Source organism: Stylophora pistillata, chromosome 5 (genome assembly GCF_964205215.1).
Source record: "Stylophora pistillata chromosome 5, jaStyPist1.2, whole genome shotgun sequence".
NCBI lineage: Eukaryota > Metazoa > Cnidaria > Anthozoa > Scleractinia > Pocilloporidae > Stylophora > Stylophora pistillata.
In genome coordinates this window covers 40,275,221-40,300,951 of record NC_142523.1, presented here as the reverse complement: position 1 = coordinate 40,300,951, position 25,731 = coordinate 40,275,221, and the positions used below count along the sequence as shown (strand labels likewise).

At 38.8% G+C, this 25,731-nt stretch overlaps 3 protein-coding genes across 4 annotated transcripts; 2 read left to right on the top strand and 1 right to left on the bottom strand.

Moving 5' to 3' along the window:
• The first annotated feature begins 69 nt into the window (after window positions 1-69).
• On the top strand, window positions 70-14,202 carry LOC111335759 (urocanate hydratase). Of its 2 annotated transcripts, XM_022941755.2 has the most exons (25): window positions 74-234; window positions 2,115-2,245; window positions 3,139-3,232; window positions 3,585-3,644; window positions 3,756-3,884; window positions 4,497-4,625; window positions 5,104-5,160; window positions 5,327-5,413; window positions 5,695-5,732; window positions 6,127-6,177; window positions 6,286-6,348; window positions 6,758-6,866; window positions 7,035-7,105; window positions 7,819-7,916; window positions 8,775-8,847; window positions 9,202-9,234; window positions 9,907-9,995; window positions 10,085-10,155; window positions 10,642-10,740; window positions 11,299-11,348; window positions 11,560-11,609; window positions 11,857-11,938; window positions 12,199-12,247; window positions 12,470-12,520; window positions 12,643-14,202. In XM_022941755.2, the coding sequence occupies exons 1-25, from the start codon at window positions 109-111 to the stop codon at window positions 12,808-12,810; spliced, it is 2,058 nt and encodes a 685-aa protein (XP_022797490.2). In that variant the 5' UTR covers window positions 74-108; the 3' UTR covers window positions 12,811-14,202. The 2 variants fall into 2 exon arrangements, 1 of the variants encoding a protein (XP_022797490.2); XR_016001148.1 differs by lacking the exon at window positions 11,857-11,938 and having other exon boundaries at window positions 70-234; window positions 12,643-12,732.
• An 816-nt stretch (window positions 14,203-15,018) lies between these two features.
• Window positions 15,019-15,933, bottom strand: LOC148731937 (adenosine receptor A3-like). Its single transcript, XM_088761968.1, has one exon. It carries the CDS (start codon window positions 15,931-15,933, stop codon window positions 15,019-15,021), a length of 915 nt encoding a protein of 304 aa, XP_088618094.1.
• Window positions 15,934-17,164: 1,231 nt separating this feature from the next.
• Window positions 17,165-18,088, top strand: LOC148731936 (adenosine receptor A3-like). The gene has a single exon (XM_088761967.1). The coding sequence runs from the start codon at window positions 17,165-17,167 to the stop codon at window positions 18,086-18,088; it is 924 nt and encodes a 307-aa protein (XP_088618093.1).
• The last annotated feature ends 7,643 nt before the right edge of the window (window positions 18,089-25,731 follow it).

The window sequence follows — 25,731 nt, the reverse complement described above, 5'->3', positions numbered from 1 at the left end:
GGACACACCTCGGACGTGCCTCCGAACACACCTCCACCAAGATCGCGCATATGATTAAAAGGACAGTTCGCTGACAACCGGTAGTTCTTGTTATGATCTCAAGTAACAATGGCGTCGTTGAAGGACTTATGCAGTGGTCTTGAAGTTGACCCGCTCCCTCCGCGGAGAGAACGTGACAATTCTGTTCCTCATGCGCCTGTTAGGACTGTAAATCTTACTGCAGATGAACGAAGGGTATGTTTTTCTTTTCTTATTGACATCAAGGATTAGATCTTGGGAAGATCTTAAAGCGCCAACGTGCTCTCTTCGAATAGTCTAAGTGCTTGTATTTGCATACATTTCGAGGATGTAACACTCAAGCTTTAATACGTATCGCCGTATTATTGTTTTACGGAGTTCATTTTGTTGACCGAAAATCAAATTTAGACCAATTTGCAGCTTAATTCTATCCATCGTTAAAATAAAAGATTTTCATTTATTTTACTTTAATCTACCGTTCACTCCACCATTTAATTAAATATCTTGTGACAAATTGTTATCATGATGCTATAATGATGTTAACTTCATGACAAATATCATTATTATACATTAGACTTACTATGAAATATCTTACTGGTCGAGAGCATTCAGTCAATATACAGTGACATGTGAAGTTGATATAACCCAATATCTGCTTCAGAAATAGCTTTTCATGTTGAGTTCAAAATCTGCCTAGTTTCTGAATCTATTGTATGTATAGTGTTCAAACTTTTGCATGAATTGAAAGTTTGATCAAGAACAAAGATTCCTAAAACACCAAGAGGACAACAAAAAGCAAGCGTAAAAATTTCTGAATTTAAGATAACTCAGACCTTCATTTTGATAATTCACTATACCATGCTCAACTTCATCTAATAATTGCTTATTGTAAAGCTGTTATTGTAAATATATCACGAATGGTAATTATTGTAAGCTACAACAGGTGTTGAAAAGTTGATATAGGATAAGCATACAGTGTCGACGAAAAGAACTGAGAATTATGCCTGAAAGTAAAATTGCTTTTTTTAGCTAAGAAAACCAAAATAGGCTAATTTGATGCAGATACCTTCATTTATTGAGCCATAGTACGCTGAAGAATTGCATTAAATTTACCCTTGAAAATAGCTTAAAATATCGATCCCCAAACTGAGGAACACCTTGCAACCACACCCGTGAGCTTGACAATTTGTATAATTGGCAATCTTAGTCTCATGTTTTAGCCCAAAATTGTTAGCCTTGAAAAAATGTATTTATTGTTTAGAAATGAAGGTATACGTTGTTGTCAATTACTTTAATTACCATGCAACACTCAAACTTTACATTTTTAGCATTATACTTTTTATTAAAGCAGTTAAAGTACTCCTTTTTAAAATTCACCAGTTCACAACAGCAATATTATTTTGATAAGGTAAAACTCTTTGAAAAGTAATGTTGCATTAACACCCAAATCCTATGGTTTCATGAATAATAGAGGTTCAGTAGCCAGGGCAATAAGCACACTGAACTCCAAGGAGTTGAAGTTTTTTTTTTTAACTTTAACCTTAGAGTTCCTCTCTTTGCTCAGGTGTATAAATGACCAAATGCTGAGGGGAGTGGCTAATCTGCAATAGACTGGGGAGAGTGATGACACTCCTGGTTGCATCATGCTGTTAAAACAATATTTATTGTGATCTCCATGTAGTCAGGGCTTAGAAAATTGAAGGATTTGAAAGGGAATCAAGTGGAGAGACCATAGCAAACCTAACAAGTAAAGAGCTTAAAGTTCTTTTGGTCAGAGATGGTAGGGTTTGATTTAAAACCAGACAAAATGGAAGAGACAAAATATAACAAAACACAAAACAAAAGCTAACTGAAAACATCAAATACGAGTACAGAACAAAACCGAAAACCAAAACCAGTTAAAACAAAAGTAAAGAGCACCGATGTTCTTTACAATGTTCTTTATTTCAAGAGGGTAAATACATGATTACCCCAGTAAAGAGTTTTCTAACACAAAATTTTCAAATCAGGTGATTTGAAAATTGGTGGGACTGGGTTAAATATGAATCTTGTATTACATAAGTGTTGAGTTTGACAGTTTTTTCTTTCATCTACAGTTAGCATTGCAGAATGCATTGAGATATTTTCCACCTACATGCCACCACATTCTTGCACCAGAATTTGCTGCAGAGCTAAGACAGTATGGACACATTTACATGTATCGCTTTAGACCTGACATTGAAATGAGGTGAGTATATTTAACAATTATTCCACGAACGCGCGTTGGATATGAGATGATAGATAGCCAAATTGCTCTATTGCCGGTCCAATATTCTCTAAGTATTGGACCGGGCACTGTCCCGAATGGTCCCGAATCATGATACCGCATTTGTGTCCCTTTGAACCTCAGTCGTATAATAAATCTCTTATTAACCAAGCTTGCTCGGGACTGTACTGGAAGAATATCGGCCCTCTGTGTTTTTTGTACAGACCTCGCTGCGCTCGGTCCGCACTGTCAAGACCTCGTGCCGATATTCTCCCAGTACGGCCCTCGCGCTTGGTTAATAAGATATATTTAATCAGAGGAAGTATGTCTGTAACTGGAATCATCATCCAAGTACTTTAGATGAGAAGTTTAATGTGAATTTCACTCAGTCTGATCACCTAGCAGTATTGGTTGAAAACTTCACTTGGTTGGCAACCATGCATTACAAAAATATGAAAAAAATGAACAGAAAAAAAATTGTAGAGAAAAGGAAATTAACCAAAAACCATGTGACAGTTTCAGGAAGTTGGTTCAGTCACAAATTGCCAATGAGGATCTTAAGTGCAAACCCAAGGCAAACTTTTCATATTTCGGCTTCTAAAACTATTGAAACTTGAGAAAACACCATATGAATAGAATCATCATGATCATACATTTTTTATACATTTATTTACCTTTCACTTGTGTTTGAAATTTTCCTGCAAAACAAACATGAAAGTCATATGGAGACTGTTCCTGGATTTTACCATGATTACAAGTGTCTGAATACAAAATCAAACATATTTCTAAATTGAAAAAGTTACTTTTTGGAAGTTATTGACAGTTAATTATAAAATTTTATTTTTGACTATAGATCATGCTTTATTGTTATTCAGGGCTTATCCTATTGATGAGTATCCAGCAAGGACCAGACAAGCTGCTGCTATTATGTTGATGATAATGAACAATCTAGACCCTAGGGTAGCCCAAGTGAGTTCATTCATTACATTCAAAATGGTGCCGCTGGTCCAAAATGGCAGTCCTGTCATGAAGGCAATGGACTGTACATTGATAATTCTGAGTTCAAGCTCTAGCAAGCAATCTCCATAAGAAAGATATATCTCTTTCACAAAGTGCCTCTTGCTATGAAGGATTAGAAGGCTTCTACACAAATAAATATGGTATTAGTGTCAAAGAGATAGTGAAGAGGGAGGTTGTGAAACTCTGATTCACTTTGTGCTGTAGAAACTGAGACAAGCTTAAGGTGGCATCTATTTAAGAAAGATAAGTGGGCAGACCTTTGCCGTAAAATGATTTTGTCATGGCATTTTCTTCTTTTTAGTTCCCTCATGAGCTTGTGACATATGGAGGGAATGGTCAGGTCTTTTCAAATTGGGCTCAGGTAAACAGACTTAATCAGAGGTTTTTTACTAAAGTCAAATCTTTCCTGTTTAATAAAAATGAATGAATTTTGTACTTGATGGTAAACTGAAACTTAATGTCCTTTGTTTAGTTCAGGATTGTGATGCATTACCTGTCAGAGATGACAGAAGAGCAGACACTTGTCATGTGTTCAGGGCACCCACAGGGACTGTTTCCCAGCAGTCCATCAGCTCCAAGGGCTGTTGTCACTAATGGCATGGTAACTAAGACAGATTATGTTGTAATAATATGATTATGATCTTTTAGTAGAGGGTGTTGTGATTGAGTTTTCTCTAGCCAAACCCAGTTGATATGCCCTGACATGTCAATGATACCTTAAGTTTCTATAATAAAGAAATGGATAGATATTCTAGTCTTCTTGGATAAGGATGAATAAACTGTAGGCCCTGTCTTCTGCAGGGTTAGGGGTAGGAGACGTTAATTTTCCACGCACGAGATTACTGTGTGGTGGATGTCCTCCCCTGGGTGGGATGGGTGGGTGTTGGCCCTGAAAAGCCCCTATGGGGAGTGGTCAATTAAGCTATGTATGTATGTACTGTAATGATTTATTTTCTTACATGGTTTGATGCTACTCTGGTATAAAGATTTAATCAATGTTACCTGGGAAATTACAATTCATCAGCACAATGTTTCAAGACTCCCGTCAAGTGCTTTCATTAAAGGTTGTTCTGATCATTCCAAAAAGAGGCCCTTTTATGTGCTAACTAACTAGTGGCCCTTTTTACTGACGAGGTGTGAATAGGCATCAGATAGAAACCCACCATCATCATAATTTAATTTATTTATTTTCTTGTTTGTTTGATGAACCCAGGTCATTCCCAACTACTCTTCAAGAGACATGTATGATAAACTGTTTGCCCTGGGAGTGACTGTGTATGGTCAAATGACAGCTGGAAGTTACTGCTACATTGGACCTCAGGGTATTGTTCATGGAACAACAGTAAGCAATATGTAAATCACTGAATTCTAACTTTAAGCAACTTGCTAAATTGTACAAGTGGTACAAGCTTGTTCGGTCAAGATGAATGTTTTTTGTGTGTTTTTTTATGGACTGAGAAGAAGTCGATCAAAAGTCGAGGTCCATAAAAACAATAAAAGAAAAGAATGAGGCCAATATCTAGTCATCTTGACCGAACAAGCTTGGTCAATAAAGCATTTATTATTTGACAAAAATATTTTGCTCTAATAAGAATCAAAAATGACTTGTTCATTCCGAGAGCCCGAAAAGAAAGCTAACTGTGTTTGTAACACAATAACCCTCGAGAGTCGTTTATATTTTCATTGTTTTGACAGTAAGGTACCCATTGTTGCAATTTGTTTTGTATGGTTGCACAACCTTCTTAGGGGGAAAGGTGGTTTCGTATGTGGCACAATGCGGTTCATTCATAAACTTTCATTATTGGTACGTTTGATCCCAGATCGTTGTGTTGAACGCTGGAAGACGACATTTGGGAGTCAATGATCTTCAGGGAAAGGTAAGGAATTCTCTGAATAGTATAATTACACTACTTCATATATATTTACTTTTTATTAATTTTTACATGACTTTGAGAAGCAATAGCCACTATTATAATAATGATTTTCATTTATAATGATAGCTTTCGTGTATGTTTATCTATTTTCCTATGCTCTGTTCATTAGGTTTTTGTCACTGCCGGTCTTGGTGGAATGAGTGGAGCCCAGGCCAAAGCTGCTGTTATTGCTGGCTGTATTGGTGTTGTAGCAGAGGTATGATATTACCGTAACACAACATTGTAATACGCTTTTCTAACTTGGTCAATTGTCGCTTCTTCGTCTATTCATCTGTCCTCTAATCCAGTGGTCCTTCTCGACGCCTTTTAGATCGTCATTCTGTTTCCATCTTTCTTCCGTTCATTCCTTGGTACCTCACTTCGGTTTTGGGTTCGATGTTTTGCTATCCGTGTTCCTTAAGGAGACTGACGTCTTTTTCCTCCAACCACGAGTCTTTGTTGGCGGCCCTAAATCACTTCTTTCAACTCTTTCTTCAGGTTGATGAAGCTGCGTTAAAGAAAAGACACGAGCAAGGGTAAGGTGCTCTACGGAATTTTACTGTTCCAGGCTGTTCATAATCCTCATTAGCGGACCTGGGGCCTGTTTCTCGAAAGTCCCGGTAACTTAACGGGCCCGTAAAGCTGTTCTGTCTTCATTCAAGATGGGGATTTCGAAAGTTTTGAAAATGATACAATAAAACTATCGGCTAAAGAGACAAAAAGGACTGGTTTGGGTGCTAGAACCTGCTTTCCTATCCTTTAAATTTTGCTTTTAAAACATGGCTTCGTGCCCGTTAAGTTACCGGGACTTTCGAGAAACGGGCCCCTGCGTTCTAAAGATTCCGAGTCAAAGTGCTCAAACGGTGACATGTGCACTTAAAGTATCACACTCCACTCCGCAGGCAACTTTTGATTCTTTTGTCTGCTCAGGTGGCTCATGGAATACTCATCCGATGTTGACCAATGTGTGGACATGATCAGGTATGCGCTCCGCAAGGCACTTGAAAAATACAAACATAATACACTTTTTAGATAATTAAGGGGTTATATATTTCATTCTTCTTTACCCTTTTACGTTTTATGTTTCAGAAAAGCGCGAGAGTTGAAGAAGCCTTCCAGCTTGGGATATCATGGCAATGTTGTGGACTTATGGTACATATTCATGTCCTTCTTAAATTACTTGGTTCGTCATGTTTTTTGAAACAATATTTTCAATTTTCAGAGTCCTTTTTAGTTAGGCACGTGAGTCAGAAATAAAACCCTTCTCTCTTCAGATTTCCCTCTTTTAATCGTTTTATATGTTTTCCGAGCTTCTCAAAAGGATTTATGGTGTGCTTCTTGAAAGAACTTGATTAAATGACGGCTCAAATTCAAATAATCTTAGCAAACTATTTGACCTGCGGGAAAAAACGAGTGAGAAATCCGCGAATGGTTTTAATTTCGTATTTGATTGCTTGAGAAAATACCGCGACTCCTGCCTGTGCAAAACCAGTGAAATTCCCTATTGCTTTTGAAGCCCATGAAAATCATCTTTAAGTACTTATTTGTTGCTTGCTTAAAGGGAGCGTCTTGTACAAGAATATAAAAAGACTGGCGACCTTCTTGTGGAGCTGGGCTCTGATCAAACATCACTTCATAATCCGTTTAACGGAGGTTATTACCCTGTTCAGGTTAGTATCAGCTCGAGGGCAAATCTGTCTCTCCAGATCTCGTCTCGTCTTTTATAATTTAATTTTTCTATCTATTTTTTTTTTGTTGACGAAGAGTACCAGGTCAGTGACGCATTTCGTAAATTCAGTTAAGCTTCTTTTAAACGTTGGTTTGGTATATATATCTAGGTAACCTTTGAGGAAGGTAAAAGAATTATGAAACGTGAACCAGAAAGATTTAAAGCTCTCGTCCAAGAAAGGTGAGGGAATAATCTTCTTTCTGCTTCAACCTGTTTAGATTTTCGCCGTTCCAGCGCCAAATGTTGACGTCATGAAGTAAACGCAATTCACATATTTTGTTTCTACGTTGGATTTTGTTTTGTTTTGTGTTTGGTTTTGTTGTTTTTTCGATTCTTTCTTTATTTATTTTAGCGATCTATTTTACAGTTACGTTCTAGGTATTACTTGTTTGATATATGTATTTTTAAGACATGAATGTCTATTTTTTATTAGAATCTCGCTAACGGCTAGATGCGTTTACCGGCTGTTAGCCGCCACACCTTAACTTCAGCATAACGTATATGAGCAGTCTTGAATTTCAAATGGGAACTTAATTAATTTGCCCTGGGGGGCTCCCGTTCTCAGATCGCGCAAATTTGATGATTTCAAGTTGTTGTTTTGCAGAGGACGGCCAAGAAATGTACAAAGTTTTGAAACGCACGTGCTGAGCAATTTTTCTGCTCATTAGATCTTTCGTTTTGGCACGTCTTCGTTACCGTCGCCGTTGTGGCTTTCTTAAGGTCCCTAATAACGTAATGACGGTGTCATATTTGTATTTTGCCCAAATTTATGATAAAAAAGTAAGGGAAGTTCCCCCAGAGGTAGCTGCTTAGCTCTAATTACAATAATGGATGGGCTGAAAATGGTTGGAAAGAGCCGCACTTGGACAGTTCTGTCTACTGTACTATTTCAGCTTACGTCGACAAGTGGCAGCGATAAATGAACTCACTGATGGTGGAATGTTCTTTTGGGACTATGGAAATGCGTTTCTCTTAGAGGCAAGCCGTGCAGGTAAGCACGGACACAACTGATGAAAATTGCTTCCCTCTCAAATCATATTTTTTCGATTAATTTTTTTTTTCACATTTCCGAGTGGCGCTTTTTGCTGCTGTGAAGTTTTTACTTGTAAAGAAACTTTACTTTACTTTATTTAAAGAGGGAAGCGCAATAACCTGTTAAAGATTTCTAACCTGCGGCCCTCAACCCGTTTTAAACGTTTTAGTTCTTATCATTTTTATTTGGGATTCATCTATCTTTCTTCTTATACTTAGTTGATCTGAGTAGAACACGGTGATGTATTACCGTATTTCCTCGAACAAGCGGCTGGGCGCTTGTTTAAAATTTCGACTAAAAGCGATGGGTGCGTAATCGAGGAAGGAGCCTATTATTCTCCCGTAGTGATTCAGCTGTAGTTAAGCTTAAAAGGTTATGAATTAAGTGGCAATAGACGCAGGTTTTATTTCCTTTCCTACTATTTAAGGAAGTGAAAGAGGAGGGGAATGCTTTTTGAGGGGTGGGGAGGGGCGCTTGTTTGACATTATTACGGGGGGGCACTTATTTTGGGAGGGGCTATTAGAACGTAGGCGCTTGTTAGAGGAAATACTGTCAGCATAATTTAATCCCTTCGTTTGTTTGTTTTTTGCTACGCAAACTGTCCAAACCGAAGCGGTGCAAGTTACACCGCCATAACATGACGCTATAGCTTTGAAATTTTTCGGCTACAGGCTGAAAGTCAAACTTTACGTGTTTGGCGGATGAAAATATCTTTAAGCAAAGGGATCTTGGCCTTTTTTTAATTTTTTAGATTTTTTTTTTCTTTTCCTTCAGTTTTGATTTTTTTTCTTTTTCTTTCTCTTTCTTTCTGTATAGGAGCTGATGTTAATAAAGAGAGTGCTCCGCTAGGCGTTTTCCGTTACCCTTCATATGTACAAGATATTATGGGGTATGATTCATGATTAAGGCCAAAAATCATGATTAAGACCAGATTCCCTCAAAACAGTAATTGGTAATTTAAGCAGTTTTGTGGTACAAAAGAGAACTGACGCAATTTGCAACTCAGTTCTTATAGATAGGTGCAGTCTTGTCATATGTCGTAAAAGTATTGCAAACGGTGTAGTATTGCTTGACAAATATCAATCTTTTAGGATTCTTCGTTTTCATCTTTAGTATAAAAAAGGACCATGATCTGTTTCCTTCCTTTCTCTTTGTTTATCGTAGGTGACGTTATTGAGACTGAAGTTGTATGAATAAGCTGCGCTTTGGTTCATTAACAAGACTTTCTTTATTTTCTTTATAGAGATATATTTTCTTTGGGGTTTGGGCCGTTCAGGTGAGTTCATTACAACGCGTTACACAGGTTTCGACATGATCAAAGTCACGCAAGGCATTGATCCTCGACAATGTGCTGCAATAGTCCACTTTACAATTGCGTGCTTAGTTGCTAAGCCTTTGAACAGGAGTGAGGCTAGGGGTGACCTTGTTATGATACAAACTTCGCTGCTTTTGAAATATAAATTACTTTGTTATTCTGCCAACTAGATACTGGTCTCTACCACAACAGAGTCACCCTTAGCCTCACTCCAAATCAGAAACTTGCCAACTAAGTACACAACTGTAAAATGGCCTATTTACCATTATTGCTATCATGGGCGTTATCAATGTTAATGTAATTCATGTTATTGTACATTGTAGTCACCATCTGTCTTCTCATTGGCTAAACGCCCACAGTTAATTTTGGGAAACAGCACAACCTACAGATTATTCACTAATCTGTACCTACAGATTAGTGAATAATCTTTAGGTTGCGCGCGCGCAATGCATGATTTCCGGTGGAACAATATCAAGTTCACGGACAGCGAAGTAAGAATGGCTTCTCGATTGCTTCATCGACCCGGCGAGAGCCGAAGCCGAAGGCTTCGGCTGATAACACTTACCTCGACCTTGATTATTCCGGATATCACAAAAACCTCATCCAGTAATTGTTTATAATTTCATTCCGTAGGTGGGTCTGCACAACAGGCCTGGCAGCTGATTTAGCGACAACAGACGATATTGCCAAAAAAGTCTTCCGAGAAATCATTGCAGAAGGATGTAAGCTGGGATTCATTTGCTTGTTAGTTTGTAGGCTTCATTTTCAGCGGCCATGTTTTAAGCCTTTGAATTATTTTCCTTGTTTTCAGTATCCGCTGATGTCCAGGCACAATATGAAGATAATTTGAAGTGGATTGAGGAAGCTCATCAACACAATCTGGTTATTTGCTAGTTAATTTTTTTTCCTCTATGAATCTGAAAAAAGAATATGTGACATTTCACATTTCCTGAACCTGATGCTTTCCTGTTAATTGCGAGCTCAACTCCTTCTTTCGCATCCACCAATCTCAATCATGAACCGTTGAAAAAAGTTTTTGCACTGCTGCATTCTGTTTGGCAGCGCTCCTCGCTATCTATGACGTGATATATAGTGGTTAAAGTGAGTAGAGGGCTGTTTTGAACAAAATAAATAAAATCACGAGGCAGTCTTGTAGTAAAGTTTTAAATAACTACGGATTTTAAACTAAAAGAATCACATTATTCGCCCTAGATTCCTATTCTTCAAGCAGTGCTAACTGAATGGGCCTTGCCCACATCAAGGATCACAAGATAGAAATCTCGAGCCCTTAACCGAATCGTTAAAAGATGCTAAACACTAACCAGACCCTGACTGACCAAGGGAACATTCCTTGTCTTCGACTTGCAGGTAGTTGGGTCTCAAGCAAGGATTTTATACTCAGATCAGCGCGGCCGCGTTGCTCTCGCAGAAGCGTTTAATAAGGCAATAAGGGAAGAGATATTGTCGGTTAGTGGTTTAGCGTTTTGAGATGTATTTTTTTTTTAACTATGTCAGAAGCTGTCTAACCCTCTTACTTCCGAGATCTCAGTAATATGGATTCTCCTTATGTTTGCCATACAAATCTTATGATGTCAGTTCAGAGAATTTGGTATTGGATCAACTAATTATCCATTGATTGATAATTTTCTTTATTCTCATCATCTGTCTGTTGGATATTGTATTGATATTGTAAGGAGAAATTCTGTCTTGGTCACTCATTGGAGTGAGAGGGTGCAAAAAATGATGTCAGTTATTGTACATTCGCTCTTAGGGGCTGATTAATATCAGTCTACATCTAATTATGATAACAGGTAAACAAACAAACAAACGGACGCCAAGCAGAACACAAACAAACAAGCAACGATAAAAAGAAAACAACAACAAACAGCAAAAAACAATGAGAACTAGGCTTAGTTGCCCTATGATTAATAGTAGAAGTTAACGAAGACTTATTTCTTTACCACATCTGTTAGAGCATACCTTCTCTCTAACTAATGAGTATATTTGTCCGTGGCACCTTTCCAGGGTTGTGTAATTATCAGTCGAGACCACCATGATGTTAGTGGAACAGACAGGTAAACTGATAGAGCTTTATAATTGGTGGAGATTTCGCACTCACCTAATTACCGTCTTTTATTTCGGCTCAGCTCACATAGTGTTCTGTGTTCGGTTTGCAACGTGTTCATTTATGAAAAAAAATCGTGCCTCTGGGTAAGCAGTCAAAGAAAAGAAAATCATGCGTGACTGTCTACTTTATGCATAACGTGCTTCTTTTTTTTTTTTTAGTCCATACCGAGAGACTTCAAATGTTTACGATGGATCCAGTTTCTGTGCAGGTTTGTGGTTTAATAGTACAGCTCTATTCTTTTGACTTGAAGAACGCAAGATTTTTTTTCCTCTTGTCGAAATGTGGTTTTTCTCTACCTTTTCTTTTGTCTGCTTGTAGCTGTTGTTCTTGAAAAAGACTCTGTTGGTTGTCATTTGGTTAAGACAACACATTATCAAAATGATCCAATTGAAATAGTCGTGTAAATGTCGTCATTTCCAGTCTAAGTGATACTTGCGTATATGTTTGTTTGTCAGACATGGCGGTTCAGAATGTAATCGGAGATTCATTCCGTGGAGCAACGTGGGTCGCTCTTCATAACGGGGGAGGAGTGGGATGGTAAGTCTTCATAACGGGGGAGGAGTGGGATGGTAAGTCTTCATAACGGGGGAGGAGTGGGATGGTAAGTCGTCATAACGGGGGAGGAGTGGGATGGCAAGTCTTCATAGTGCTGGGGGGTGGAGTGGGATGATAAGATCGAATGTCTCTGTCTTTTCTCTCCAGGAGCGAAATTTACCAGTAATCAGTCCTCTTTAGTTGGTTTAAATGTGGTCTTGGCCATTCAGATGTTAAGCTACTGATTCTTTGTTTTGTTTTAGGGGTGAGGTTATCAATGGAGGCTTTGGTCTTCTCTTAGACGGATCAGAAGTAAGTTAGGTTGATAGTCGCCTAAAGGTTTGATTATCCAACCGTTCTTGGATATGAAATAATGGTAAATAATTTCCTCGTGCATATCTAAAGAATTTCTAATGGTGAAGGAACACCAAAGGCTAAAAAATTTCGTTATATTTCCGTTTTGATTAAAAAATTCTTTTTTCTTTCTTTTTTTTTTCCTTCTTTTCCTTTTTTTTTTTTTTCGTTCTCTGACAGGAGGCCAGTAAAAGAGCTCGTATGATGTTATCATGGGACGTCAATAACGGAGTAAGAGAAAACTTATCTTTTTTTAACTCTTAAAAATTGGATGACCCCACTCTCATTGCCCCGAATACTTAAACCGTGTCCATGTTGGTGTCGTCCATTCAAAAATGTAATCTTTTATGCAGGTCGCTCGTCGCTGTTGGTCAGGGAATGTTCACGCAAAACACGCTATTTGCAAAGCCATGGAGGAGAATGGGTTACTCAAGGTGACAATTCCGAACCAGGTGGAGGACGTGACTTTATTGGACAACGCCCTGAACAGTAGTCAAGAATTGCCTGACAGTACAAACTAACAAGGAAGGATAGTTTTAATATCGCACGAAGAGTTCATCGCAACGATCCATTGTTCGAGGGCGAAATAAGATCAATCAATCAAAAAAAAAAAAAAGAAAGAAATACAGCGGTGTTAATGAACACCAGTCTACCCAAGTCTACCTCGAGGGAAAATGTGCAGGTTTGCGTTGTGTTTACCAATTTAGATCATTATGATCATAGTTATAATGGTGATATAGTAGTCGTGGACTTGCCAGGACGTGGCTGTTCTTGTCCACTGTTTCCAGGTCAAAATGGAATTTGGGATGTTGGGAGGAAGACCAAAGGACCCGGAGAAAAACCTCGGAACAAGGACGAGAGCCAACAAAAGACTCAACCCACATGTTATGCTAGGTGTGGGAATTGAAACTGGGCCGACAGTAGTGGGAGGCGAGCGCTGTCACCTCTGTACCGTAGGACGGTGATGGCATGGACAATCGGCGTGGATAACTGTGAAAATAAACTAATTTACATTACATCTCATTGCTCTCAAAGGAAAAAAATAACAACTCTTTGTATTCTTAGAAAAATCAATCTTTTATGTGTACGATCCTTCGCAGTAAAGCACTATTTGAGCAATAGTGAAAATCAGACCTGAAAAAAATTTCAGGCCTGTACGGGATTCGAACCACTGACCTCTGCGATACTAGTGCAGCGCTCTACCAATTGAGCTAACAAGCCAACTGGGAGCAGGCCATCAAATTAATTCGACATAAACCCGTAGATGATAAATCAAACAACAACAAACATATGAAACATATGTATGAACTGTGGTTATGAAACGTTTATTTGTACGACCTTCGCAGTAAAGCACTATTTGAGCAATAGTGAAAATCAGACCTGAAAAAAATTTTAGGCCTGTACGGGATTCGAACCACTGACCTCTGCGATACTCGAATCCCGTACAGGCCTGAAATTTTTTTCAGGTCTGATTTTCACTATTGCTCAAATAGTGCTTTACTGCGAAGGATCGTACACATAAACGTTTCATAACCGCAGTTCATACATATGTTTCATATGTTTGTTCTTGTTTAAAAATCAATCTGTTTGCTAAAACATTAACACTATGGAGAATAGGCAGGTTTGCAAATGGTTAAACTATTTCGATAGGTATTTTGCTAACAGAATTAATAAAACGGTTGAAATATTTCGATATATATTTTACAACCAGAGTTAATAAAAATACCCAATGTATGTGCTAAAAAATTCAATCGAGGGTGTCATGGAGTGTGTCTGTGTATTTTACGTTATGTTTCCCAAGGCAGCATTTATAGCTTGAGGAAGAGCTATTGACCAGCAGACATTTCCGTCATTTAATGTATGCTGTTTCAACTTTTATATTTAGGGTGTTTAATAAATATGCTGTGATGAAATTGATTGAACGTATTAACTTGGTATTCATACAGTAAACCTCTCTCTCCATGAGAAACTACAAATTACATCTTTAAGTGACGCAGTAGATGCTGTTATCTTAGTATGTCACCAAACCCTTCCTTGTAATTCGTAAGGAACTGTTCATCAAACAAAAAGGTTCGATCTAGCGAATTAAACGACTGCAACAAAAGAGTGGAACGAACCACGAACAGTAAGCAAAAAGGACAGATCGTCTTAAGATTGCCCACCACAAGACTATTTGGTAGTGAGTTTTTACGACATCCAGTAGTCAAGAAATATTCATGATATCTTAAATCCGCATGCGGTGCGCATCAGTCACGCTCGACTGCGTCTCGCGCACCAATTTTCTCTTCATACCATATTTTGACGTCATACTGAAGAGAGATATGGCAACATGGAAGCTATGTATTAATTTGATACTGATTTTTTTAAATTTTTTCTTTGTCTGGCAAATTTCTGTTATCTTTCCTTGTTTGCAGGGTACCTTCTTGCATACAAAAAAATTTTCATGTTACTTTTAATTAGTTTGGTGCACAGCTACACACTCTCTACTCACTCACGAACCTGACGGTATAAACAGTGACTAGAATTGGCAGTCGTCGCAGCCTTTGCTGTAACACGCTCGCAGACTTAATTATATATTCTCTAACGTGTGCTTAAAGTGAAAAGTGATCGTGCGAGGAAGGGTGAGCGATCACATCCTGAATTTTTTCAGGTTGCATCACGTCTTTTGCATTAAATAAGCGGACACTATGTGACGGAGCGTTGCTGAATTTACGAGAGTATAAGCGAACTCAACTTCGACAACAACACTGTTCAGTTATTGTTTTCACTGCTTGTCTAACTTCCCTTATTTTCCAGAAGTAGATTATTGGGTTTAGAGCAGAGTTCAGCGCGACAAAGGAATCTGCTATTTCCGCGGCAAAAGATGACACGTGTCTATTATTAGCAATGAACGCTCTCTCCACACCGAAAGGAGTATAGCATACAAGCAATGTCAGTTGAACCAAAAGGGCGCTTGATACTGTCTTTCTATAGTGCGAAACATTCAGTTGGTTTCCTCCATTGTTATGATGTGCATGGTGGATATGGTCTTGAATTTGAGCTTGGTGACGAAGAAGCTTTATAAATATCGTAAAATAGCAGAACGTTGAGATAGTGATAAACATCAGAGTACCCAGGAACGAAATGGTGAAAGCAATTCTATTGTTATAAAGAGCTGACAATCCACTAGCACTGCTACCGACCCAGGAAGCAGCTAAAACAAACTGCATTCGTCTTAAAGTCACCACCTGCCTGTATCTTAGCCTAAGTGTAAGTGCAAGAAGTCTGTCTACACTCATCACCGCCAGTGTAAGAAGAGACACTCCACGGAAAGTGATAGACACGATCCAGGAAGCCAGTTTAATTTGAGAACAAGTCTTGGCGTTTTCTTGAGGCATCACATAGGCGATATGAAGAGGCTGGAGTAAAAGACCTACACCAAGATCTGTACAAGCAAGGCACTCAAATAAAAGCTTAGAAGGAGGATGAACGGATGAAACCTTTCGAAATGCAACAAGAATCAGGGTGTTTCCCAGAATGTCTGCGATGCAAATTGCCACGTTGAATGCTAAGAGAAATCCCAGTTGTTTACCATCCAGATCTATCGAGCACGAAATAACATCTACAACTGATATGTGGTTTCTGTCTTTGTGTGCATTTTCCATCTTGAGGTAATCGTCCTGTTTTTTGTTTTTTGTTTTCCCTTATTAACGTGCTTTCATTTGCTGTATCTATTCTGTTATGGAATGATTCTGGCAAAAGTCTAAGATCCTCCTAGTAAATATTGAGCCTCCCATGTTTAGTGGAAGAAAGTCGTCGGCAAAACTCATCAACGTCCTTTTATTGGCTGTTTTTAAATTTTGGACCTAACAATGTTCAATACCCCGGCAATGTCTTTCAACTAAATGACCAATGGAAACTTTCCATAATTTAGCCTGAAAGTACGAGCGCAAAGTAACAATGTATCTTGCCCGGCAAGGGAGCTTACAAACCAAATAGTAATATATTTTTTTTCATCATTAATTTTGCCGGCTCCAATAGCCATTCATTTCTTTTAAACAACGGCCCGTGTTTAAAGCCAGATTGGAATAGTCTCAAATAAAATTTAATTTTGTACTGCCGTGATGTTGTCACGGTTGGCTAATTTTAAGGTCGTCAGCTGTTCTCCAGTTTCTTCGCTCTGATAAACATGTAACACAGGTGTTATGTTTTAGAAAAATGGAGTGCAGCTGACACGGAGAGAAATTAAAGCTTAAGAAAGAAATCCTAGGATACATTGATTCAAAAGAAGAACAGTGAATTCTATTGGAGCAATTTAAAACTGGCATGAGTCATGAGTGTTGAGAGAAAAGGAAAACAGAGTTGGCTGATTGAATTTTCAGATCTGAATTAACGAGTGCCAGACTAAAACCAGGTAAAATCGATAGATCGTATTTATTTCTTTATGACTCTCAACGATTATTATTTTTTGTTACAATTTAAAAGGAAATCAAAAGACGGAGATCAGAAACAGCTCAAAACTGGCATGAATCATCGATAGGTAGTTGGAAACATAGTAAAAAGAAATGACGAGTCAGAAAATTTGGCAATAAACAAATATGAAAGCAATAAGAATTCCCCAACTGTGCATGATGCATGCGGCAATGTTCTTTGTTTTTTAACCCTGACGCTGGCGAAATGAATCACCGGGAAGCTTCCACTAATCATTCAGTCGCAAGTAATTGCAATGCCATTAAAAGTTCTGCACTGTCAGGTCCAAAAGCTAAACCCATAACAATTACAAAGAGCCCTTTAGGCTTTAAATGCAAACAGATTACTTCAACTGATGAGGAGAAATCTTAGGCTTCGCCAAAATTTTTATAAAATCATTCAATTAAATCCAAACCACGTAAGAAGATGAAGAATATATCTACAGATGGAAACCAAAGAACAGCTGAAGATTATATTTGGTGCAGGAATAAACTGGATGGAGCACAATTACTTTTTATCTCAACATTTGATACAGTCATTTCCGTCGCAGCCATTCTGGGAAACATCCTGATCCTCATTGCACTGCGAAAAGTTCCATCGCGATCCCTTCATCCACCTTCGAAACTTCTTTTTGAGTGCCTTGGATGTACTGATCTTGTTGTGGGCATTTGCCTGCAACCTCTTCGTATCGCCCATTACAATTCTCAAGAACAGAGCAAGACTTGTTTTATTGCTGCATTGTCATCCTGGATCGTAGGTCTAATTTTATGTGCAGTGTCTCTACAAACGTTAGTTTTAATTAGTGTGGACCGACTTCTTGCTCTCACACTCAGGCTAAGGTACAGGCAGGTGGTAAATTTGAGACGAGTGCGGATCACTCTTGTTCTAGTTTGGCTGGGAAGCATTCCTACTGGATTTTCATATTATCATTTTAAAGGTGGAATCACATCTATGATCTCCTACTCAGGTACATCGTTGTGCTTAACAATCTCAGCTTTCTGTTTTATTACAATATTTGTAAAGATTCGTCGTCATCAAGCCCAAGTCCACGATCAAATACTCAATGGACAGCAAATCAGGGGACGCAACCAACAGAATTTCTTGCGCTTCAAAAATACCGTAAAAGGCGCTGTGTGGGTGCAGCTGACACTGCTTGTATGCTATATTCCCTACACCATGGAGATAGTGTTTAATGGCGAAACTGGAAAAGGGCCAATTTTCGTCTCTCTTCTAGCGGCATCTTTGGTTGCCTTGAACTCTGCTCTTAACCCAATTGTCTACTCGTGGAAAATGAAGGATGTTAGGCAGGCAGTGAGGGCGACCATTAGACAGTTTTGTTCCTTTACTTAATTCACGAACTGTCCACAAAACTTCGCAAGAGACCATGATCGCTTTTTGTGTTTATCATCTGGGAATGGAGAACAGCTGAGAAGATGAAAGAAAGAAACCGCGGAAATATTAAAAACAATTACAAAATTACGCAGAATTTAGGTATTAATAACTCAACCTTGATTTGAATCTTCACGGTTTTTGAAAACGTTGTTGGTAGTGCCTGATTAGCAAAGCCAGCAAGATTCGAAAATGAAAAACATCGCTGGGAGCTCCCCAACCACGCATACAATGTTCTTTGTTTTTGCACTCTGTCATTCAACACTGTTGGGTTCACAAAACAGATAATGTATAAAAGTGAAGAAACCGGAATTCATAGCAAATCAGTGCGACTGTGCTGAGCCTTGAACGGGACCAGGAAAATCTTAAGCCTAATGCCAAAATTTTAAGTGAATCCATCCCATTACAAAGTAAACACGTTTTCTCAGTGAAACCACGAAAAGAATGGAGACTATATCCAAAGAGGGAAACGAAGCACCATCCAATGAAATTATCGGCAGCAATTATCTGAATGGAATTCAATTGGTATTTATCTCAACTTTTGATATTGCTATTTGCATCGCAGCCATCTTGGAAAACATCCTTTTCCTCATTGCACTGCGGAAGGTTTCCTCTCGAGTTCTTGGTCCACCTTCGATAATTTTTTTTGGGTGCCTTGCATGTACTGACCTTGGAGTAGCCATTTTCCTTCAGCCTCTTCGTATCGCCTTTTATCATTCTCGAGAAAACAGCGAGACTTGTAAAAAGCTTCATCTGCGGCATGAATTGTCGCTATCATTTTATGTGGAGTGTCTCTTCTTACGTTAACTGCGATCAGTGTGGACAGACTTCTCGCCCTTTCTCTCAGGTTAAGATATAGGCAGGTGGTGACCTTAAAGAGAGTACAGCTTCATCTGGCACTGTGTTGGATCGGTACTGGTGCGAGTGGATTGACAGGCCTTTACAACATAAGGATTCCTTTTATGATCTCGTTCGTAGGTGCGCTGGTGTTCGTGATAATCACCACTTTTTGCTACATCAAGATATATATAAAGCTTTTCCATCACCAAGCCCAAGTTCAAGACCATATCCACCAGCAACAATGGAGGGAACCAACTGAATATTTTACTCTACGGGAAGACTGTGACAAGCGCTCTGTGAGTGCAACTGACATTACTTGTTTGTTATATTCCTTTTGGCGTGGAGAGAACGCTCATTGCCACTGAACACTCGAGACCCACCAGTGTTCGCGTCGATTTTAGCAGCGTCACTTGTTACTCTGAACTCTGCTCTAAACCCAATTATCTACTCCTGGAAAATGAAGGAGGTTAGACAGGCAGTGAGGACGACAATTGGAGAATTTTGTTCCTCAATTTGAAGCCGATTATTGTCCTCTAAATCATCCTGTTAAAGACGAAGCATTTTACTTCCCATAGCCTGTAACTCATCGGCTTAATTGAATCTTTCCTTCATGCAAGCCATGGAGGCAGAAGCCATCACCAAGGCCTATCGTGAGATTATGACCTTAACTCTGATATAAACAGTCCTATGAGAAACACACACATTGGCGAGATCATAGTTTACAATCAGTGAGACGTGTAGATAAATGCTAGAATAATAATTGCTGGACTAAAACAAAGGAAATTTTAAAATATTTCATCAATGCTCTCAAGGCAATTCAAAATAGGCAAAGAGCCGACTAAATGAAAAGTTAAACTGAAGAAAGGGCAATCTATAGAGATATTCAGCAAGGTACAAATTTGATTTGATGAAAATGAATCAAATCTTATCGTCTGCCCTTGCTAATGCAACTCTTATTTTTGTGCTTACTCATTTTGTATGAGACACTTAGTTCAGAGTGGTTGCCAAGGTATTGAACTTTCAATCCAGGCCAGGTCTTTTGAAAAAAGCTCTCAATAACCTATGAGAATCAGTTTATTGGCTTTTTTTATCATTTGCCATTGTTAGTTTAAGAAATGTTTGATAAAATGAAAACCCTAGTCTTTAACCGTTAATAGAGGGTTCAGTTTAGTTTGAAATACATCATCCTTTCAAGATTGAAATGCTTCTGCAGAGACCATGCAACTATTAAAAGAGGATGATGAACGCATCGATAAACCTAAACCAAACAACTCCTGAAGATTATCTCAAGTGCGAGATCCCTTTGGATGGATATGAACTGGTATTTTTATCTTGGCAATTTCCATCGCAGCCATTGTAGGAAAAATTTTGATTCTTGTTACATTTCGGAATGTTTTAGCTCGAGCTCTTCCCCCACCGTCCAAACTCCTTTTTGGGTGATTGGTTATATCAACTAAGTTGAAATTGTAAATTGGCCACCGTAAAGAATAAAGAGGCTGACGTTTTGAGCGTTAGCCCTTCGTCAGAGCGACTGGAGGAATTGTGGGTTGTATGTGGTTTTATATGCAGAAAGCGGAACTACACCATTGGAGGGAACATGGCAACGAGAAAAACACGAATAAATTAGTGGAATGAAAAGCGTTCGTTGATACCTGTGGGATTAAGAGTGCCGGTTTGAAAGATTAACTTTTGTTCAAGAGTTTTGTGGCTTTCCGTGTTGCCTAAATGTAAGGAAAGACCGCAGATTGCCATATGTTGTCTAAAGTGATTAGGTAAATTAGAGTGTCTAGCGACTGGTTTAGATGCATCCTTGTCATTCCTTTCTACGTCGCGAAGGTGTTCTCGGAATCGGTCACCTAGTCGTCTTCCTGTTTCGCCGATGTATAACTTTTTGCAATTAGTGCAAGTTATGCAATAGATAACATTGGCGGAGGTGCACTTGAAGTGATCGGTGATCTTAATGGATCGCTTGGGTCCCGATGTTTTCTGAGCGTTGTGAATGAAGGGACAAGTTTTGCATCGTGCGCGAGCGCATTTAAAAGCGCCGGGTTGGTCATTAGTTTGGAATGAAATTCTGAACAAAAAATTGCCTATGCCTTTGCCGCGTTTGAATGAAATAAGTGCAGGTTGCGAAAAGATAGTGCCACTCTCTGGATCGTTTTGAAGTAATTTGAAGTTTTTAATAATAATGGATTTAACTGAGTGGTTGTGAGCGTGAGACGTGATAGTGAATGGAATGCGATCGAAATTTTCCTTCTGTGACGTTTGTAGTGCTGACTGTCGATCAATAAGTTGGGCGCGGTGGTGACCCGCTTGGACGACAGAAACAGGGTAACCACGTTTTTCGAAAAACTGGCCCACTGACTCTGATTTGTGGGAAAAATCAGAGTCATCACCGCATAAACGACGAAGTCTTAGAAACTGAGAAAAGGGAATAGAATTCTTAACATGAGATGGATGCGAAGATGAATACAACAAGTAACTATGTGAGTCTGTAGGTTTGTAATACACACTAGTGGATAAACCGTTGCCTTCAATTGAAACTTTGATATCTAAAAGGATAAAGAATTGTCGGAAATTTCCCAGGTATATTTTAGAGCCGGGTGAAAAAAATTGACTGCGGCTATGAATTGAGTAAGCTCCAGTCTGGTAGAGGAGGTAGCGCGGATACAGTCGTCGATGTAGCGACCGTAGAGTTCAGGTTTGGGGCCAGTGTATTGGCTAAAAAATTGGTGTTCAACGAAACCTACGAAAAGATTGGCATAGCTGGGTCCCATTTTGGTACCCATGGCAGCGCCGTTGGTTTGTTTGAAAAAGTTGTCCCCGAATGAAAAAAAATTAAGTGTGAGTACTAGTTCAGCTAAGCGAAGTAGGGTTTCAGATTTGGGTTCCTTAACAGCACGTTGATCAAAAAATGTTTGAGGGCCAGAAGACCTTCGCCATTAGGAATGACAGTGTAAAGGGATGTAATGTCCATGGTGAAAAGAAGTTTGTTCTGGCCAAGAAAATTAAAGTCGCGAAAAATTTGAAGAGCGTGTTGGCTGTCTTTGATATATGATGGTAAAGTTTTGACGATGGGAACCATAATTTTGCCTAAATAGCTGGAAATAAGTTCGGTAGGGCAACTGCAAGCCGAGACAATGGGCTGACCTGGGTTGTTAGGTTTGTGAATTTTAGGTAAAATTAATACAAGGTATTATTTTAGGTAACAAGGTTACAAGGTAGAATTTTAGGTAAAATTAATACAAGGTAAAATTAATAAATACAAGAAGTTCTAGGAGTGGTTATGATGAGATTTTTTGCAGTGGCCGGCAATTCTTGTTTAACCTTTTAGGGTGCCCTGCTTATACTGATCTTAATGTGGGTCTTTTCCTCCAACCAGTTCGTATTACCTTTTATTATTCTCCTGAAAACACCAAGACTTGTTTACATAGCCTTCTTACATCCGAGTTCCTCGGGGTTATTTTATGTGGAATATCTCTACTCATGCTAACTGTAATTAGTATGGATAGACTTTTTGCCCTAACACTTGGTCTGAGATACAAGCAGATGATGACTTTGAAACGAGTGCGGTTAATTTTGGCTTTTGTTGGCTCTTTATCAGCACTACTGCCGGGATTGGTTACCCTTTACAACAGTACCCTAAAATAACTTTAATGATCTCGTTTATAGGCACAGCGTTGAGTAGATCAATCTCGACTTTCTGCTATATTTCGATTTTTGTAAGCTTTTTAATCAACAAGCCCAATTTCAACCCTAACCCTATACCATCGACAGCTTAACGATAATGGGAGACCGTTGAACATTGCGCGTCACTGAAAAGACGGTAAAAAGTGCGATGTGGGTGTAACTGACATTAATTCTTTGCTTTCTTTCTTTTAGCGTGAAAAAAAAAACGCTCTTCGTGTAAAACAGATCCGAGTCAGCATTTCTTACGAATTTAGCGGGGTCTTTTGTGTCGCTGAATTCTGTTCTAAATCCAATATTCTACTGATGGAAAATAGGGGAGGTTAGGCAAGCGCTGAGGGCGGCGATAGAACAGCTTTGTCTGGCTACTTTACCTCACTGATTATTTTGTAAACTCCCAGAGAGCCATCGGGTAAAACACAAAATTTATTTTCAGTAGCTTTAAATCAATAGCCTTCCTCATTGAAGCTATGCGGGCAAAAGCCACCGACAATCTAACTCCGATGATGATGATGATGATAACCATTAACACTGTTACGACTTCTGCTTAGATTATGAAAGTGCAATCACTCCTACTAAATAAAGTCCTATGCAGGGTTACCCACTTCCAAAATATGAGACTGAAGCAAAGGAAAATCTTAATTATAATGCCTTAAAGGCAATGGAACATGGATGGAAAGGAGTGAACGCGATGAAACATTAAACTGAAAGAAAGAAACCTTTAGAGACATTTAAGAAGCAAACAAATGCAATTTAATGAAAATGATTCAAATTTTTTATAGGCTCTCCTAGCTAGCACAATCGCCTGTTTCTGTGTTTTTCATATTGTTACCATTAGAGCAACGGAGTGGACCCCAAGAGATTGGACCAGAAAACAGGGTCCTTCCAAAAACACGATGGTGGGATGATCTCACCAGAAAGCTAGGACCTGCATGGTCGAGATTGGGTAAAGTCAGATGCCTGTGGGATCATTTCAGGAGGGTTTCCTCCGCCGAGAATAAATTTAGCCCTCATGATGATGGTGATGATGATATTGTTACCGAAGCAACCGGTGAAAAGCTTATATTTAAGAAAGTTTGCAAAGGTATTGATCTTTCAGTCCATGGTCAGGTCTTAAAAACCTCACCATAACCGATGACAATTAGTGACTAGGTTTTCCTTGTCATTCACCCAAGAAGGTTAAGAATTAATTCATAAAAGGAAAAACTCTAGGCGTAAGCCAGAAAAGAGGATCCTGTTTTTTTGGAAGTATATCATCCTATGTGGGTTTAAGATGGTTTGTAGAGACCAGACAAATATTCTAAAGAGGATGGAAAATGTATTAAGAGACGAAACCAAACAACATCAAAAGATTATACTATCAATTGTGGAAATCGTTTGGGTGGATATCAACTGATATTTATCTCAGCATTCGAAGTAGCAATATTTATCTCGGCCATATTAGGAAACAGTCTGATTCTCCTTGCATTTCCGAGGGTTCCAGCGCGAGCTCTTCATCCACCCTCGAAACTCCTCTGAATGTCTAGCATTTGCTGATCTTGGTGTGGGTCTTTTCATTCAAACTCTGCGTATCGTCTTCTTCAATTCTCAGGCGAGGAAGCACCGATTTTTGCTTTGTTGTTTCCTATGCAGGCTAAGTTGTCGGTTCTATTTTATGTGTAGTTTCCCTCCTTACACTAACTTTAATAAGTATGGACAGACTCGCCCTTACACTCGGGCTAAGATACAAGCAGGTGGTGACTTTAAAGCGAATGTGGTTCATCTTAGCAGCGATTTGGGTTATAAGCATTGCTAATGGCGATGTGGCCCGTTACAGCCAGCCACAGTCTGTCATGTACATGTATTTAGATACTTTATTGTGGGTTACAATCTCGACCTCTTGCTACATAACGATTTTTAACAAGCTTTTTCATCACCAAGCTCTAGTTCAAGATCGCAACATCCATATCAATGGAGGCCTAACGAAAGACAGTCACAAGTGCTCTGTGGGTGCAGCTGACATCACTTCTTTGCTTTCTTCCTTTTGGCGTGGTAAAAATGCACTTTCCTACAGTTGGAATCGAGTCATCGTTTTTTTTCAATTTAGCAGAGTCTTTTTTGTCACCAAACTCTGACCTAAATCCTATAATATACTCCTGGAAAATTAAGGAGATTAGACAAGCACTTTGAACGACGATAGAACAGGTTCGTTTGGCTTCTCTTCCTCACTGACTGTAAACTTCTTAAAGGTTTTCCTTTAGGGCGCAAAACGATTTCTTTCCCACAGCATTAAATCCATAGCCTAGATTATTTACCACATGCAGGCCATGCGAGGGGAAGTTATCCTCAGACCCCATCTCTGTTGATGGGGAATTAGACTTTGATTTTCATTACCGCTTAGGTTCTTCAGGAACCTGAATCATTCTACCGTCAACGGTCCAATGCAGGATTAGCCACATGTGTAAGATCAGACAATACATCAAATTTAATTAAAGTGTTAAACCAAAAGCAATAGGTGTAGATGAAATTTTGATTAGCATTTGCTAAATTAATAATAAGGGAAAATCTACTACATCTGGTTACTATACTTTATTGGCATTGGAACATGGAAAGGGGCCAACGCGATGTAAAAATTAAACTGAAAGACAGAAACCTATGGGAGCATTCAACGAGTAAAGATACATATATCAAATTTAATGAAAACGATTCAAATTTTGTAGGCTCTCCTAGCTAGTACAGTCTCGTGTTCAATTCTTACACATTGTCACTGAATTAATTGATGAAAAGCCCTGACTGGTTATGTATTTTACGTAGGTTGCAAAGGTATTTAACTTTCAGTCCATGGTTAAGTGTTGAAAAATCTCTAAAGAACCTTATAAGAATCAGTTCAAGGCTTTCCTCATTATTCAGCACAGGAAGGAAATTGAAAGGGAAAATTGAGCATTGAGGGGAACCAACGCGATGAAAAAAATAATGTGAAAGAAAAAGCGTATGGAGACATGTAACGAACAAACAAAAACAATAAAATATATTTCAGTTTGAAAACAGTTTTAATGTTAAGAGCGCTCCTAGCAAGTAGAATCTCTTGATTTTTTTTT

Bases quoted from the DNA above. Each gene is read 5' to 3' on its own strand.
- LOC111335759 (XM_022941755.2), top strand. From the start codon at position 109: ATGGCGTCGTTGAAGGACTTATGCAGTGGTCTTGAAGTTGACCCGCTC. The intron at 5,161-5,326 runs GTAAGGAATTCT...TCTGTTCATTAG, and splicing joins TCAATGATCTTCAGGGAAAG to GTTTTTGTCACTGCCGGTCT. The intron at 12,248-12,469 runs GTAAGTTAGGTT...GTTCTCTGACAG, and splicing joins TTCTCTTAGACGGATCAGAA to GAGGCCAGTAAAAGAGCTCG.
- LOC148731937 (XM_088761968.1), bottom strand. From the start codon at position 15,933: ATGGAAAATGCACACAAAGACAGAAACCACATATCAGTTGTAGATGTT.
- LOC148731936 (XM_088761967.1), top strand. From the start codon at position 17,165: ATGAAGAATATATCTACAGATGGAAACCAAAGAACAGCTGAAGATTAT.